This window comes from Corvus cornix, chromosome 5 (genome assembly GCF_000738735.6).
Source record: "Corvus cornix cornix isolate S_Up_H32 chromosome 5, ASM73873v5, whole genome shotgun sequence".
In the NCBI taxonomy this organism is placed as follows: domain Eukaryota; kingdom Metazoa; phylum Chordata; class Aves; order Passeriformes; family Corvidae; genus Corvus; species Corvus cornix.
The window spans coordinates 29,951,328-29,969,925 of NC_046335.1; the positions used below are offsets into that span (position 1 = coordinate 29,951,328).

The following is an 18,598-nucleotide window of genomic DNA, read 5'->3' on the forward strand; positions in this document are numbered from 1 at the left end:
CCACAAAGTCAAGATCTTTTACACACAAGAAAACACAGTATCAGTTTATGATAGGTAATATAATGCAATGGTCTATTACAAGAAAAAGCAGCGGCAGGCAGGATTCCTGTATCTCTTGCAGGCAAATGGGCTCCTTTCTTCTGCAAAGTGTAGAAAGAAAACTACATGGTTGCCACTAATTCTGGACTATTCAAACTTAAGGGGCTGCAGTTTCACATCTTGCATTATTTGATATGTGTGTGCTCCTACTCACTGGAAATCGGAAACAAAGTATCCATTATTAAATCTGGGAAAGAGCAAATGTGAAAGCATGAACAACAGCTAGTATGTTCCCTACTGTCATCAGAAGTATGTTCCCATCAGCAGAAACTCCAACAGCTTCGATTTCTGTTTCTGATCTTTACAAAGCCAACACAATAAAGTAACAGAATACAGCAGAAAATAAAAGATTTTGCAAGTTTGTTGTGCTGACAAAGTAAAAAACATAGTTTCACAGTTGTATTTTTTGTAATTGAAAATACTCAGAATTTAATGTTTATTGAGTACAAAAGCCAATACACCTAATTCAAAGATTCTAGAATATGCTTGAGAAATTGTCTGCCAGAAAAAAAACCCCATTCTACATTTTAAATGCATGAAGTGACTATCTTGGCAAAGTAAAATACTGATGAAACTAGGTATCTATATTATGGTGGTGGCCTTGTTTTTTACCCTGAAGAGGCATTCCCAAATTTTGAGCATTAGTGTTTTATTTCCATTATTATTTATTCTTAATGTTTTTTGTAAAATGCCTACAAAAATTGTTTACCAAATTTTTAATAGCTTTAATAATAAAATATTATATTTATTTATCTCTTTAGCCTTCCCTGCATCACTATTTATGAAAGAAAAGTGGGTGTGTTTAAAAAAAGCTTCAATTGTTACGCAAAAAACATCTTGAAGTTGCACAGAAATATATTAAACCAGAACAGTGAGTACAATGTTATGTTCCCCTAGGCACAAGGGCTCATTTTGCTGCCAGAAACAATCTAAACCAAATTTCTTGGCATGCTTTGTAGTCAAACATGAAGAGATTAAGCTAAAGAAAATGCATTATAGAGGAGGAAAGACAGCAGAGACTAAGGTGCACTAGCTATAATTGCAAAATGATTTTAAAAGTAAATTCAAAGAATGTAAAATTAACACCTGTGGCAAATAACAAAGATAAAATGAATATACAATACAGTTAAAAATATGTTTATCTCACAGCAGAAATTATAACAAAACTGATGTCATAAAACTTATTAGAATTACACTTCACTGTGGAGTCTATTAGTATTTTCTATAAAGTGCTTACAAAAGTGGCTACTTTTACACATTGTTCATAATGGTGTATTATTTTTCCCAATTTTCAGTAATCCCTTGAAAGCCTCAAACTAAAATTAGTTCTCCTTCTGAAGCAGTTTTTTCCTGCAGTACTTTATTATTATAGGATTGGCTTTTAAGTGCTGAATACTTACTCATATTTTTCTGCAGGCTTATAAGCACCAAATAGTGAGCAAAAATACAGTACTACAGGCATATCAATCTTGAAGGCATGTCTTTATCATTATGCAGTTAAATGATGCTAAACAGTCATGGTCTGAAAGACTGACTGGTTCTCCATATTTATAACTTCCCAAAAACTTAGCTTATTTTATCATATTATATTTATTTTATCATATTATATCATACATAACCTATAGCCAAAAGATATTAATGCTTTTCCTCATGAGACAATCACTGCAAAAATGAGACTATTTTCCTTTTAAATATACAATACATTTGTTTATATACCAAAATTCAGGGCAAGCTGCTGCAAATCTTATCCCTTGCAAAGTGTGACAGGTTTGTCTACAATGGATTGGAAATATGATTTACTACAACACTGCCTGAAACTGTGAGGCTTTAACCAAATCTAAAACATCTGCATAAGAAGGGGAAAAGAGCTACCGAACAGATAAAAGTAAAATCTTGATTCTTATATCAAATGTTATGCATTTTAATACTATTTTTTCCCTGATTTATGTAAAGCTTTGTGGTTTTCATTTTCCCTAGCCTGTCACATTGAAGTGATGTATGGTACATTTTAGCATCAAGTTTGCCATGAGCAATAAAGTCAGTGCCCCCAAAGAAATATTAATATATTATCAGTCTTCTCCACCATGCCCCATTCCCAAATTTTCCTTTATTCAGCCTATTTGGTTTTGCTTCACATAGTTAGTTGATATCCTTTTCACAGTCTCCCACACAAATATTTAATGTTTTATTTTTGAAAGAAATCCAAAATTAGAAATTGACAGGATGAAATACAATTTACTTTCCAAGGCAAGATGAGGCCATCATGGAAGAAAAACATTGAGGTATTTTATCTGTTTGGAACAATAAAATTTAAAAAAAAAGGAGGGGGAAGAGGGGAAGGCATGATCTATTGAAAGACATGCAGGAAATGTTGCTTAAGAGACATGAAATGTGAAATACCAATATAATAATGTTCTGTAACAACCTCTCCACTTCTATCATCAAAGTGCAGAAAGACATAGGGAGAGCTATAAAAAGATGACTGCAACAATAAAAGAAAGATCATGAGGCACTCTCTTCAACAAAATACTAATACTTGTATAGGCTCGGGAAAAAAAATAATTTTAACTGTAAAATAGTAGAATGAAAAACAGAAAATAGATGACAAATACAAAGAAAAATATTTTCTGTTTTGACCTTAGTTCTGCTCACATGACAGTATGCAACATCTAAACCATCAGAGTTCCTATTCCTGTTCTGCTCTTTCTATAGAATCATAAGCCAATAGAATTAAACCCAATGAACTAATAATGATTCCTTTGAAATTTTTGATCAAGATAAATCTCCACATGATTCGATGTCCTTCATTATATGTATCTTTCATATGGAAAAAACCAAACTCCAGAACATTCAAAAAGTCAAGCACTTATAGGTTAGCAAGTTTTTAAATCATCCACTTTACATCAGAAACATCAAAAAGAGACGCCACCTCCCACTAAATCAATACTGTTCATACAATTTCCTAATACAGCTGTGTTCTACAGTGCAGCTGCTCTACACAGGTTACACACGTGCTTGACTGAACCACATTGGCTGAGCACCTTGAGGTTTCAAGATGAAAAATGCCACACAAATATCCTACCTCCATTCATTCACTTGACACAAGGAAGCATTTGCGTCCGGTCTTTCCTAAGTATAGTTCTGAAATTCAACTAAATACGTACACCGTTATTTGAATGCAACACCCACATGAGAATATGTAGGGTCACTCCAAATTGTGACAAAACAACACAACTAGAAAGCATGCACACAGCCTTAAAGGAAAACAACACTTGCAGCCTACTTGCCTTATTGTCCAGGTGTAATTTTAAAAAATGAAGGTAGGCCACAGGTGCGAATGCATCTGCTGAATGCACAACCACCTCAGCTGAATCTCTGAAATACAAAATTTTTATCACCAAATAGTATAGTACATAATTTCATATAGAGACAACACTTAGTCACTGTATAACACAAGAATCTCTAGCTCGTTTGATAGGGCCCCTAAGAGTATCACAGGTCTATGTTATCTAAACACAGATGCTCTACTCATCCAACACACAAGGCCAAAAACAATTACTGCGATACATGTTTTTGACACCTCAGCTGCAAGTCACTTTAATGAGCGTGTTTACAATCCTCCTTGCCAATCTTCCACTATTTTCCCACACTTACAGACCAATACTAAGAGAATTAGCTAGCTGTAGTCTATGAAAGCATAAACTACACTGTGCTTTAGATCCCAGAGACTAATATGTCAATCTTTAATTTTCATCAACAGGAGATTTTTCAAAAGTCCATTGTTTTGTTTAACGTTCCATGGATTAGTTTTTGAAGTATTAAAAACTTACAGTCTTGCCCACTGAGAAATTGACTGATTCAACCATCTTGCATCTGATAGTGAAGACTACTAGACACAACTTTTTAATGCCAAACGTGTTGGTAACAATGTTAAACTTCCTGTGCGCTGATTCAAATTGGTTAATTTTAGTTTTCATTTTTACAGACACAATCTGTCACACTTTGATTCACAAGAGGCAGTATCTGTCATATCCATCTGCACAATTTTACTACTTAAGAAAAAGGTAGCTCTAAGAAACAAACATCAGAAGGTGAGAAACTCAAAGAAAACATAAGAGAAATTCAGATGCAGTACAAGAAAATCTGAAAATTGTTGTAAGTAAGGCTAAGGACACACATAATTTTCCTGAAACCACAGTGCCCTTGTTACCTTCATAGCGTTCAGAGAGATGATATAGACAGATTTATAGTAATACCACATAAAACCAATGCAAACTCAAAGCAGTTGAAGCTTTGTCCAGATCCCAGTTCCTTAACAAAAGTGTAAAATTACCAGAAATATCTGTTCTATAAAATGTGTTTTGGGATTTAAAAATAACAAAACATCACACAATAATGATAAAAACCTTTAATATACGAAGATCCACTTCCCTTTAAGCAAAATTTTAAAGTATTTTGATAAATATGCCTCAGTTTCATTCTTGAGACTAATTATCAAGATTCTTTATGATTAAAATATTGTTTATATTTAAGATATAAGATACCTTATACATAGTTCCTTAATATTAAAATTATTCTTTTCAAATGACCATGGTGTCTTCTAATTCTAACAGAAATAGGTAGAAAATAAGTCTTTAGCAAGAGGAATAAATTAAAAATAATAAAAAGCAGACACCAAGACTCCACTAGTACCTTCTACCAGGGTATCCTCAGTGTCTGAGTACATTTTCAAAAAACATTTCATACTTGTTGTTCAAGTCCTACAGGGGGGAAATCTAGTACCTTTTAGTGATGGATTAACTACTCAAAACTAAATTAACAGAAAAGCTTATATCAGAAAGAGAAAACCAAAAATTTAGAGTTATTAAATGTGTCTGTTTAAAGAATACCTAGTAAATGTAAAAAAAAATATTTAACTCCAAAGTAAAAAAGAAGCAGTCCTACTTGTATCCTGCATGTTCCAATTCACCAGTACAGCAGAGCAGATGCTAAGCTCATACCTATGTTAATGTTCAATAACTTTAGAAGTTTTGAGTACTTACTTGTTGTCCAAAAATTATTGCAAAGAGATCATAAGTATTTCTTCTCAGTATGAAGTGCAATCCTATGATATACAGCTAACACGTGGGTATTTGATGGAACCATAACAGATATGTTCAAGTTTAGTTTAAGATGCTAATATTTTTTAGGTGATGGGTAACAACAGGTTGATTATGCAATGCTGAAAATTGCATTAAAATATGTATAAAAATATATTTTCTGAAGTACTTCATTTACAGTCAGCCTCTCCAAACACACATTGTTATAACTGATAATATTTTCAGTCTTGTTCAATAGGAAATGCAAAAAAATAGGTGGAAAGCAGAGCAGTTCTGTTTATGTCCAGTGAGTCGCCAATTAAAAAAACTAATGAAGTCCTGAACTGGACATGTCATATCCAGCTTGGGAAATAGTAAAAAAACCCCAACCAATTCAAAACACAGGAAAAGCAGAGATTAAAATGAAAAACAGTGATTTGAGAGACCCCGAAAATTATCTAAGGCCATTTCACACTAAAAGCCTGAATTTTGAGTAGGAACTTGACTATATAAGATGATTCACGTTTGATTGTAGTGGAAACACAGGAATTTTGTTAAGGAAATTTTCAGAAGACTGAAAAAAATGAAGAATAGTTGAAAAACTGTCTTAATCAGCTATTTGCTTTGAAATCAAAATCATCTGAAGTCTCAAGACATCTAGAAAATATCCAATCATTTTAAAACACCCTGTAACACTTTCACAGGACAAATATATCAAGTTAGAACAAGTCTGAGAGTGCAATCAATGCTTCTCAGAACATGACTATTTTCTCATGTTCACGGAAATTAGAATTTTATAATTTGGCTTTTAACTCCAAACCTAGAATTACAAGCCTAAACACAGAGCTAATAGTAAGGTATATAAAGGAAAATTGTATTTCCCAAGTATTTCAAATGTGACAATTTACCCTCCAAAAGATCAAACTAATCTGTGTTCCATAAACAAATAGGCCTTTATCACAAGAGTAGGTTTTAGATGGTATTCATATAGATGAGAAATAGATCTTTAAAAATTTCAAGAAATGTTGATCAATTGTACTTTAAATATCAGCATAAGGACAGGAAATGCTTGGTACATTTCAAACACTGAGAGTAAGAAAGCTGACAATCGGATTACAATAGTCTACCTGGGAAAACCAGATAAAACCCAATCGGACTCTTGTTTAATATAATGGTTGTAAGATTTTGCTTTCACTACTAGGTACTGTTTATTTTCAAATATGTTTCACTCAATCTGCCATGCTTCCTTTGTGAGGCACATTTTTTAATGAAGACAGAGAAGAATGGCAAGAATTCAACTTAACATTCAAAAGCAAAATGCGTCATACAGTCTTAAGCTAAAGAGACTCCCATGTCTCCATAGTAAGTAACATTCAAGGTTGTATTTTATTTTTTCCTGAGCTAGCACATTTCTTTAGTTTGCAAGGATATACCATAGAAACATATTTTGCCAAGTTTAACAGGGCAAAAATCATTGACCAGTGTAAACACTACCTGCAAGTAGTGTTATAAATGAAAGGCGTATTAGATTTTTCTCCTGTTGTCTTAGGTTTATGTAGCAAGGTTTTGGTGTCAGGGGTTAGTGTTCAGAGGTGGTCTCTATGACAAGAGACCAAAGGATGCTTGCTGAGCTCATCAGCAACACTGGTGGTGTCTCAGTGATAGCATATTTTGAAAATATGCTGCAACAGGAGTGAGAAAAACATGGTAGAAACAGCCCTGCAGACACCAAGGTCAGTGAAGAAGGAGTGAGAGGAGGTGCTTCAACTGTCAGAACAGCTTCTATGCAGCCTGTGGAAAAGACCATGGTGAAGCAGGTTGTTCCCCTGGAGGCCGGGAAGAACCACATCAGAGCAGATATACACACTGCAGTCTGTGCAGAAACCCACACAGAAGCAGTTTTTCTGACAGAACTGAGTCCCATGGAAGACCCATGAGTAGCAGTCTGTTCCTGAAGGACCATACCCCATGGAAAACACATGCACTGGAGCAGTTCTTGAAGAACTTGCCTGGTGGGAAGGACACACACTGTAACAGTTCATGAAGAGCCCATGGAGAAGACCCAGGCTGGAGCAGGGGAAAAGTGTGAAAAGAAGGGGGCAGCAAAGACACAGTGTTATGAACTGAGCACAGTTTCATTCTCCATCCCCTTGCACTGTTCAGTGGGGAGGATGTAGAAAAGTCAGGAATGAGGAAGTGAAGTTAAGCCTGGGAAGAACAAGGTGAGGAGAGAAGGTGTATTTACTTCCCACTATTCTAATTTTTTTTATTATTTAAATTTGTCAATAAATTAAATTCATTTTCCCCAAGTTGAATCTAGTTTCCCATGACAGTAATTGGTAAGCCATCACATTGTTCTTTTCTAACCTTTTAATCTTATTTTCTCTCCCTGTCTTCCTAAAGAGGGAGAGAGTGAGGAGCTTGGTAGGAACCTGGCAGCCAGCCAAGGTTAATCCATCACACCTGTTTTGAAGGCAAAAGTATTCTTCAGTGTCTTCCTCAGAAACTTTTAACTCCGGAGATGTTTTGGACTTGTTCAGGAATTCAGAGATCTTGAAAATCCTGACAGGTTTTAACCTCTTAAGTTGGAATCCTTACAACTCCATTTAAGTTTTAAAAATTGCATCAGGATGTAGTCTTGCTTTAGGAATGGTACTCCCAAATTTAGTGCCCCCACTGAGACTCTCCAAAACCACACTGTGCTCTCATTCACTGACTTCCCTTGCCCCTGTTTTCCTCTCCCCACATGGTGGGAAGGAGTTGAGAATTGAGGCACAAAAGGCCAAGACCATGGGCTAAGACAAACTTACAGTGAGATAAGAAAATGAACAATAACAGCACAGTATCAATAACAAAAGAATACAAGAGCGAGTGATTCATATTCAAAAACACTCACCTAGGACCCTGCTACAATGAGCAATACAGATGGCTCCCCCTCTGCCACTTTTCTTCAACTGGAAGGAATACTCTTCCCCTTCTCTCAGACAGAGGGAGAGAGTCCCTTTGCCTCAACCCTGCCAATGAGTGAGGTGGTATCAAAAACATTAGGATCCTTGGCCATGCTGCCTCCCAGCTATTGCAAAAAATTAAACCTGGCCTAGCCGGAACCAGGAGAGATGCCTACCTGAACCACGGATATGTAAATATTTGGAAACTCTACTAGCAGAGTTAACATGATTACAAAGTCTGTTTAGATTCAGAGTATATGAAAAGCAAGACTAAAAAGTAGAAAAAAGTCCATAACTTAGATAAAGACAAAGAAACTACACAATATTTTTCTTGTGAAGTTCATACAGTAATAGATTCCACATGCATGACCCCCTCAAAGAGTATGTCTTTATGACATGAATAGTATAAGAGATAAGCAGGGCTCATCAAGCCAGAGACACACAATGCCAGTGTAGCTATTCAGTTTCCATTCCAGAAATCTATATTTAAAAATAGTTGAATAACTGTTTAAAAGTCCACTGTGCCATATATTTACTATTAAATAACCACTGATTTAAATATTTGTCTTTTATGTATTTATTGTGCTTTTATTTTTAACTTTTATTATTTTGGAGTATTACCAAGAGATATAAAGACAACTCAGCCAGACCATCTCTGTTTCAGCTCTTCCTAGTCACTTGAACTGTAGTTATATCACTGATAGCCAGATATACATTTAGAATATATTATAATATATTCCTACTTAAACTGCTCTTTGGTTGATCCCAAACCAAGGGCATAATCAACCAGTATTTGAGTGGATATCTGCCAGATTATCTGCCAATGCTTTAACCACTTTGTCTATTGATGTTCTCCTCCCAAATGCCATGCAATGAAATGGAGCTAACAGTTCTTGGTTCTCTATTCCTTACACAGACAGATCTCAGTCTTACGGAAAAGTGAAACAAACAGACTTGCACCATGAAAGCCTTAATCGTATCTATGTGCTCCATAATCTGGACCTGCACTAAGATGTCTGAGAATCAATCAGCAATACATGATTGCTGGTCTCTTTACTTGCTTCAGAAAAGGAACAGCAGTCAAAATATCTCACTTGAAGCAAGCAGGCTTAGCTATTTAACAGGCTAATAAGAAACAACAAGACACAAATATTTTCCATAGCTCACTACACAGATTTCAGCAATTAATGTCAAAGGAATAAACTATCCAGTGTAACTGAGATGGATTCATGCAAAGTTTGCATTTAAAATATTCTTTAGTAATTGAAGAAAAGTGTTTATCGTTATCATTCTAAGCTACTAAATTTACACATACACACACACACACACACACACACACGTACACAGTTAATAGAACCCACAGGCTACTGATGTGGCACTTTATCAAATTGAGCTGTAATGAAAGATAAATATTACAGGCAATTCACACTTCATGAAAGGATAAAAGTGTCAGTGTATAGGTACCAGTTTTACTGCAGGCCATAATCAGCAAGTAAACGAAAGTGCAAATGTCTAAAAAGTTTATAGCCCTCTATGAACGCCTCATCGTGTCAGGTATTGATTTAGGTTTTTAGAGGACTTTGCCAAATGTTAAACAATGTGTCTGTGAACATTTTTTACCTCTGCCAATTCCATGTTTTACTTCTTACCACCTCTAGTTTTCTCAAACTAAATTTTAAGATGTTCCCATTGCTTTAATAAAAGGAAATAGAAGAAACTGTTCCTTACACAACTATTTTCTTCTTAAACAGAGGGCAGTCCAGAGTGAATGTTTCATATTCTCCTCCTTCTCCACAAACATGGACTCCATATTTCTCAGAGAGCTAACACAAAAGGGAAATTGAAACACGTAAGTATTACACTAAAGAAGTCTATTAAACATATTTTGCTGAAAATTTCAAAAACAGTACAGTACATACTGGTTGCTGGCTGAGGTTAAACCACGTGTTCTTTCTAAAAGATTACACATTACAAGGCTGAAAAAACCCAAACATCATACAGTCAGTTCTTGATTTCTTTGTATGCCTATTACAGTGATCTAAAAATTACCAATTTGTTGTATTTTAAGTAGAACTGGCACTGTAATATTCAGATAAACAAATTGATTCCTAGTTCTTCTTTCTCAGTGGCCATATTCATCTAACTTTCTTCAGCATATCTATTTCACCTGTAGGAGAAACTTCTACTGTGAGTCAACATAAGAAGTAGCACTTCACATAGAAGTATACAATTAACACATTTTTTGTCAAAAGATTCAGGAACTGTATTCTATGTTTTGGTAAATATTCTTTCGAAAAAATCTACCAAAACAAATGAGAATTTTCTAAGTCAAAAGCAAAAAGCTAAAGCAAGATCTAAAGAGAGAGAGACGTTTCCTTTATAAATTGTACTTAATATACTTTCTAAATCAACGTATATTTATGAATATCCCTGAAGCTCTGGATACCTCACTTAAACACATAACTAGATAAACCAAAACACACAAAATACAAGATATGACTATCTTAATTAATCCCCTCTTTATAAATGAGCAGCTGTGAAGCATGAACCAAAGTTCTTTTGCTGGAGTAAGGAGTGCACAACTGCTCAGTAGCTCACTGTACTACTGTTTTAATGTACTGTGCTGATAGATAGTAATCAAGCACCAGATCTGAGCATGGGGACACCCTCTCCCCATCTGCAGGAGAAATTAATGTCCTCAGCAGCAGGTGATATCACCTTCTAAAGTGTCACAGCAGTAGCTGATTCAAGCCAAGCCCTGTCCAGGTTTTTTAACATTAAGCAAGCACTAACAGTCTGCTTTAAGTGACTCATGAGAATTTGAACTTCAGTCCTCAACTCCATTGCAAACACTAATGTTACTTTTGGGAATACTTTATTATAAAGGGGTTCCTTTATGCTTTTTCCTTAGAGGAACAGAAACCCAACCATGATGCTTCTGCAGTTAAAGTAGAAATACAGTTCTCCAGAACATCAGAGAGGGTTAGAAAAAGTCTATCTGGAGGCTAGAAGATAATTCCAAATCTGCTGTTTCTTTTTAGACAAACATAAGACTGGGTTATTTATGCATCGTAGATTCCATTTTTTATATGGTTACCAGAATATTTATGTAGCAAGTCTGTTTAATATATTCAAATGATACTGTATTTTTATTGTTGAAGCTGAATGTAGTTTGTGTTATTTTACAGTTCTCTTCCAAAGATTTTATTTTAAAACTTCAAAGAGTGTTTATAACTTCAGTTACTTAAACCAAAGGCCCGAATCCTCTTCAGCTGTTATTTTGCAGAAATGGAAAATGCTCTGAGAAAACAATACCTTGGTAATGCTCTATATTACTTATCTTGGTAATGGTCTATATTACTTATCTGATGCTGTAAAACCTAAATCTCTTTTGGAAATGAGATTTTTTCAGTATTTTGAGAGTTATTTTTAATCTTTCCTTTCACATTTTCTTTCAAAGAAAAGGAGCAAAAGAGAACCTTTAATCAAGTGCTCATCAAAAAATTACACTCCTGACATAAAATAGAACTCCATCTGTCAACAATGGCAACAAGGTTTCTATAGGTCAAATACATCAGGAATAATTAATGCTGATGCAACAAGAATGGACAACCTACAAAATAGTTAGAGAAAACCTCTTATTCTTACTCTAGGTGAAAAAAAAAACCAAACCCTAAAGAAAACTATTAAAAAACTGAAAGACAGAAAACCAGGAAAGATCTTTCTAACTGTAACCTTTCCACAGTGAATACATGGAGTGACTGTTTAGAAGGCACTTTCAGAATTGGTAGCTCTGCCTGTAAACAGGGTCTAGAGTAATTATTGGCAATTACTATTGAGTACTCAGAAGATGTAAGACTATCTCCTATCTGTTGTGAGAAATTCTCATTTCCAGCGTCACTGGCTTCAGTATCATTCTTGACACCAATTATACAAGGTGCTAAAGGATTTTCAGTTCTCACAAATGTCAACAGGAACAAAAGACATTCAGCAGTTCATAGAACAGATCCTTAACATTCATTTAACAAAATCAGCAATATTTTTTTAAATGCCATCAACGACATGAGAATTTTGCCTTTTAATCATTTAGAATATTAACTTTTTTTGAAGACTGATTATTTGGTTTTGCAAATTGGATGCTGCATTAATAATAATACAACAGCATGGACTGTAAATTTTATGATTGCTAAATCTGACTTCTAGTTCGGATGAGCCAGAAAACTGAAACTTTACAAATTAAACATAACTAATTGCAAGTAATTCAAGTCTACTTCAAACTCTAAAAGAAGTCTATGATGAAACCATCTTCTAGACTGCACAAAATTTATCTTAAGTACACAGTGAGATACAGGGTATACATATAAATGAGATACATATAAATAACCAGTCCAAACATTACCTGCAGAACAGTCTCTTCCTACCTTAGGAATGAAACATAAGGATTAATGCTTCCTTTTTTAACTTTCATAATCAAAGATAAATATTTGAATTCAAGTGCTTCCTTTTTCAAGTGAAGACTTTGTTTCCAGACAGAAATTTTAAGACTTAAGAAGCTCTCATATTTACAGAAATGCTCTTTATATCAAGATGTTCTCATCACCTTTTGAGGCAAGCACAGAAATAACCATTTTCCTACTGCCTATTAGCACAGCCAGAAGTACAAGACAAATATAACCATAATGCCCATTTCCCATTCTTTTAACAAAGTCTAAGGAGAGTGGGATCACACCCTGAGACATAAGTTGACAGAAAATTCTTTAGCGTGAAAAGCTGAGATTCCTGTTACAGAGGGAACAGTGGGACATGAAAGCAATCTAATAATTTAGCAATTATCTAGCAACCACTCCTCAATAATTAATCAAAGACCTATCAATTAGAAAAAGGCCATAATTCAAAAGCTTTCCTTTCTGCTATGCCAATGTCCTGAGCCAGTAATATTCACCCCTGCTAAAAGTATGGGTGGCAGATCACCACTGCACTCCTAAGTTCAACATTCTGTACGTAATGTTAAAAAAATTGCAAGAAGTTTTCTCCACTCATTAGTCCTCCATTTTTCTGCTGCTACTGAAGAAAAACCACCTCACCCTTAGGTCAGTAACTATAACTTCTATTGTACACATAAAATGAAGTAAATCAGACGACTGGAAATTTAGGTGATATTTTCAAACTCAAATAATGGAGTGGAGGGAATCAGGGCTGGGTTATGGGTTTATTTGTTGGGGATTTTTCCTATTAACACTCTTATAATGCCTCAATGAGAGATTTCTTTCTAAAAAGAGAATGACTAGTTCACGTTTATTTCTTATATTTCCAAAAGACAAATCGTAACAGGTGCATTATAGTAATACAAGTTGATTTTGGTCTCATTGACTGTTCCGTAAAGTAAACTTTTAGTACAAAAAAGAAAAAGTGAGAGGTGAGTTCTATCTCCAGATCTGTAGAACCAGACAGTTGAACTTTGTGAGTAAGTGCTAAAAGATACTGCCTAAAAATCCTGAATTACTCAACATATATGACATGCTGTGGCTCTTTATCAAAGACGTTCATTTTTCTGGGAACTGAAATTATTCAGATATTCAACAAAACTGAAGAACATATAGAACATTCCTAATTAATTCTAAACAGAACTGCAAAAATTCTCACAAAGTTGCACACTACTCTAGGAAAAATACTGTAATAAAATACCCTGCACCTAACTGAATAAACAGCTGTGTAAAGTAACATCAGATGTCAACAAAGGAACCCAAAAAATGATCCACAAGAAGAGGAAAAAACTATACCACCAAAACCCCAACAAGAAAAACAAATTTACTGTAAAATTTGAAATTACTGGTTAGATAATAGTGCACAAATCAAAGATCACGAGTACATAAAGCTGTAGTATTTTTGGAGATGTGCAGTGCTAAACATTAATTCATTATGGTGTTTTATATGGTACGGCCAGAATATTAAATTTTATCTCTCCTCCTTACTGGAAACTGTGAACTCTTTTGTTTCCACATTCCATCTGCCAGAACTTCTGATGCTGAAGACTTCACTGGTTTGCAAAAGAGTATTTTTCACATCATAAGCCTAAGTATTTTTCTTCAGTTTACAGTTAATGATTTGGTTTTATTAGGCCTTAAAGCCAAGTAAGTATCCAGTAAAAACAATATATTTGTACTGGCTTTGACTTTCATAGCACACATATGCACAAGCAACAGCCAAATGAACAAATAATCAGTTGTGCAATGGCCTGACAAGCACTGCAAGCAGCGTCAGCATGCCCTATTTGTACACTTTAAGCTAGGCAGTCACAGTCATTGCTCTGTTTACTGTTGTATCAGTAAAAGATAAAACCTTCAAATGTGGGGTTTGAGAATAGTTAAACCATGACAGTAATAATTTTAGTGAAACCAAGTAAGAACCACTTCAGTTAAGATATCAAACACGATGAAGAATATACGTAATTCCCAAGAAAACCAGGTACTTTTGGATTTCAAAGTTGTTGGGTTTTTTTAAATGAATGATGGTGAAATCAAATGCAGAAGAATACTTCTTATTAGCACAATTAAAATTGCAATACTTGCTGCTACAGTTTTAAAGAAAGTCAAGACTGCTGATTCAACTGAGGCGAGCAGTTACCCAGCTGCAACCCCACTGGGGCTGCAACCTGAATTTTGATTACAGAAGCTTTCTGCGAATGCAGAATGTTGAGATGATTTAAATAAATAAGTGAAACAAGACTTCCAAAAAAGATAATGAATGGGATTGTATATGAACTAGTTTACATAGCAGAGGGCCGGGGAGGAGGAGGGGAAGATTTCTGGGCAGATTCTCCAGGTCTGAAGCAACAAACCTCAAGAACAGACCAATACCATCTCTTTGGGTAAGGTTATTTGAATGTTATGGACCTTAATTCTTCCTTTTCAGCTTTGCCAAGTAGCAATTACCCATCTTCTCCTCTTCAGCCTTATAGTAAATAACTAACAAAATGGAATTAAACTCAAGATATAATTGCTATGTAACTCCACTATCTTTCAGTAGCAAAAGAGATTTTTAAAGTTATGATTACTTTTTCTTTCTCTTCTGCAAGTTTGCCATGCCCTTAAGTGTTCCAAAAAAAACTACTTATGAAGCCAGGCTGACCAGTAACTACCCAGATTAACAATGAGAAGTATTTTCAGGAGATCATTTTGTGGAAATTTAGATAGCCCAGAATGATGAAAGTTACATTGAGCCCTCTTAATAAACATGCAGTCATTGTGGGTATCTAACAGGCTCAAGGACAAGGAATTGTGGTAAACCAGCATTTTCACAAACAATACATGAAAACGTAATTTCAGAACTGTTATTCATAAACTTTACTTACCTTGATGTTTGATGCTTTTACCTCAAATTTGAAGAAGACTCAAGTACAAAATCTGGTCTTTTTTCTTTTCCCTAGCTGAATAATTTTTCTTTAAATAAATCTACTAGCTCTGCCAACAAGCATTATCCTGGTTTGAGGATACATAACCCTTTGCACAGAATTAAATACATTGTCAGAATAAACCTCTTACTCCACTTTTTAAAGGCCCTACTGCTTGCAGTCTGATTGTGTAAATGGTAGAAAACCTGCAAATAGGAATCTTCAGGAAGTTTTGTATCACCTATGATTTTGCCACTGCCATTTCTTGCTGTGAAAGTCTCTAACTTACACACAATTATTTAGCTTTATCATATTGATAACACCAGTTAGTGTTCCTGCAATATTGAGGTTTCATGCCCTTAGTTTGTTTTAAAGATGCTGACACCATTTGTGAACTATGTCAAGAAATAATATTTTTCATATCAAAAGTGCATAGCAGAGGTTTATATTCTGTGTACAAAGCTAAGGTTTGGGTTAGCACCTAATTTATGAAAGTAAGTAATTTTTTATTAAGTTAAGTTTACTGAATTTCTGCCTGTGTTACTTATTAACTGCAAGTTTAACTATATGAATATCCTTTAAGTAATACTCACCTCCAAAAGAATAGGCTCCATCTCACCCAGAGTTTTTCCTAGATGCTTATCTGGATCTAAACCTGCAAAAAACCCCAAAAGGGTAAAAACATTTCTTATGAAGTACCCTTATAACATCAAGAAATGTTTCTTTTTCAAATATATCATGTGCCCCTTAGAAACTCCCCATTATCTAAAATAATTACTATCCTGAAGAAAATACACTTAGTCAGAATTTTCCCTAATCCTCTTTGGACAAATGGTTTCCATGTTTGCGGAAAAATAAAGCCAGTTACCATTTCACTACACGTCAAGTGGAAAAGCTATTGTTCTCCTTTATTGGAAATTTCACTAACCAGTGAAGTAATCACACAGGTCCATGATAATAAAAATACTACAAGGATATTGCCTCTATTGGCTACCTACTAAATTAAAATACAATTTAATTTTTTTTATAGTTCTGCAACTGGAAGGGACAGAGAGTGTTTTCCATAATGAAAACTTCCTCTGCCAAATCACAGTCTTTGTGTGTTTTACTCACATATAAAATGTAAGATTAAAAAGGATGGAGATACAAGAAAACTCAGATATACAGAATGTATTGAATGTTGTACGTTTTGATCCATCACAAAATATTCTGTATGATGTCTACGTTTTGATTTATTTTTCTTTGTAAAAAAGTAAGGCCTATTAACATTTGATATCTACTCTAACTTGCTCCTCTGTATTCCTATTTCAACTTCTTGACATTTTGAGTTTGGCCAGCTCATGGCAGTTAATGGTCACTTCTCAGAGATGAGTCAAGTTAACTGGCAAAAATGAGTAGTGGGATAAAATAATCCAGGAACAACTGTTTCAAGAGCTGATATCTTCAACCAAAAAAATATGCTAGCTGCATTTGATACAAAGTGGTCAAAAGGTCTTACCATATGAAGCAAATTAGAAAAAAGAAAATGGTAACTCCTGAAAGTGAAGGATCACTGAGAAATTTTCAGTTATCCCATTTTTTACTACTCTTAATTATTGTGGTTTGGGCTTCTCTTTATACTGTACTTTGTCTATTTTTCCCTACTCTACTGCTTTATACAATAATAGGTATCATTAAAGAGCTGCCACCAAAATTACCCCATTCTGAAGCAATTTCTGAAATATGTGCCTTGCAAAGCACTTTAGATTGTTGATGATGAAAGCTGTTATATAAATGTACAGTACACTGTAAAGTCATTGCTGAGTTAAAATAGCTAATATGTCTCTTAATTTTTACAATCATGATCTTGGTATATTTAAATTCCTGTGAAACTAAAACAAGTTAGAGTGAATGAGATTTCAAAACACTAAGAAAGTTTTTAAATATTTCATTAAAGCACATTAAAAATTCCCTTACTATCTAAGCGAATGCTTTTAAAACTGCTTAATAATTAAAGTTAATAAAGACTGAGTTTTTTTCCTCCCTCTATTTCTTTTTCTTATTGGTTCATTGCTTTTTATTAACAGATGAAAAATGTGTGTGCTAGATCTATGATAATGATAATTAAGTCTTGGGGAAATAGTTTTGAAGTATATTAATTTAATTTCAATAGTTCAAGAGGTTTTGGTGATCTCTTCCAACATACATCAAGTTAGCATTCTGTCCTGGATCATAACAGGATAGGTATAAGGCCAAACAAGCAATTTCTCTTGAAGTAAACAAATGAGTACTCTATTACAGTACCATTTCACACATTTACATTAACATTCTTCCTTTAATATAATTACTTTTCTAAGACAAGCAACCTCTCTCTCCTTGATAAAATCAGATTGATTTCCTCTAAATTTAAACCAAGGGATACATTACAAACATATGAGAAGGGAAAAAGTTGTCAGAACCAGACACACTAACATATTGCTTCTTTCACAAGGTTCTCTTTGATAATATGGATATATCTTCTGTTCTGTCCTGTAATGAATGCAAACCAATAATTTAAAAGAAACTATGATACAAATAGTTTATGAAATACAAATAAATTGCCTATGTATACACTTTAGTAATATCCCACACCTACATGAAAATCTGGTAAAGTGCAATGTGTGCTTTCTGTTTCTCTGCAGAATTCTGTTTTTGGACAACTTGTATTTCTCTTGAAAAATATTATTTCTTTTAGTTTCCAATAGGTTTGTATTGTGAGTGAATAGAGACTGTCTGGTAAAGGCATCAAGAACCAATATCACTTGCAATTTGCAGGATCAGTAATCCACATCTCAAATCTCTACGACATGCATAGATGAAGCTGTATGTCTATTGCTACAATTAGTATAATAAAGTATTTGGAACCATACTTACAAAACAGTTATTTTAAATCTATACTTCTATTTGGTACATTTTTCTTCATTGATTCAGATTCTTAAAATGGCTTAGAGTAAAACGAACAATGTATTGTAAATTCTTGGTACCACATCCTCCAAATTTTTCTTCAATGGAACTAGGTGTGAAGAAAGCTGAATGGATACATAAACCAACAACAAGGTCCATGG

General features: G+C 34.4%; 1 protein-coding gene across 11 annotated transcripts in view; it reads right to left on the reverse strand.

The window, feature by feature from the left end:
• Positions 1-18,598, reverse strand: part of DPH6 (diphthamine biosynthesis 6) — a 228,043-nt gene that overhangs the window by 151,681 nt on the left and 57,764 nt on the right. For all 11 annotated transcript variants that reach the window (XR_005601936.1, XR_005601937.1, XR_005601935.1 and 8 more), the window contains exons 6-8: positions 16,109-16,170; positions 9,854-9,948; positions 3,387-3,474 (exon numbers count right to left, since the gene is read on the reverse strand). Coding sequence is in view for 7 of the 11 variants with exons in the window: in XM_039552116.1 (XP_039408050.1) it covers positions 3,387-3,474; positions 9,854-9,948; positions 16,109-16,170 (245 nt within the window). In the remaining 4 variants the exon portion in view is untranslated. The remainder of the gene's footprint in view (positions 1-3,386; positions 3,475-9,853; positions 9,949-16,108; positions 16,171-18,598) is intronic.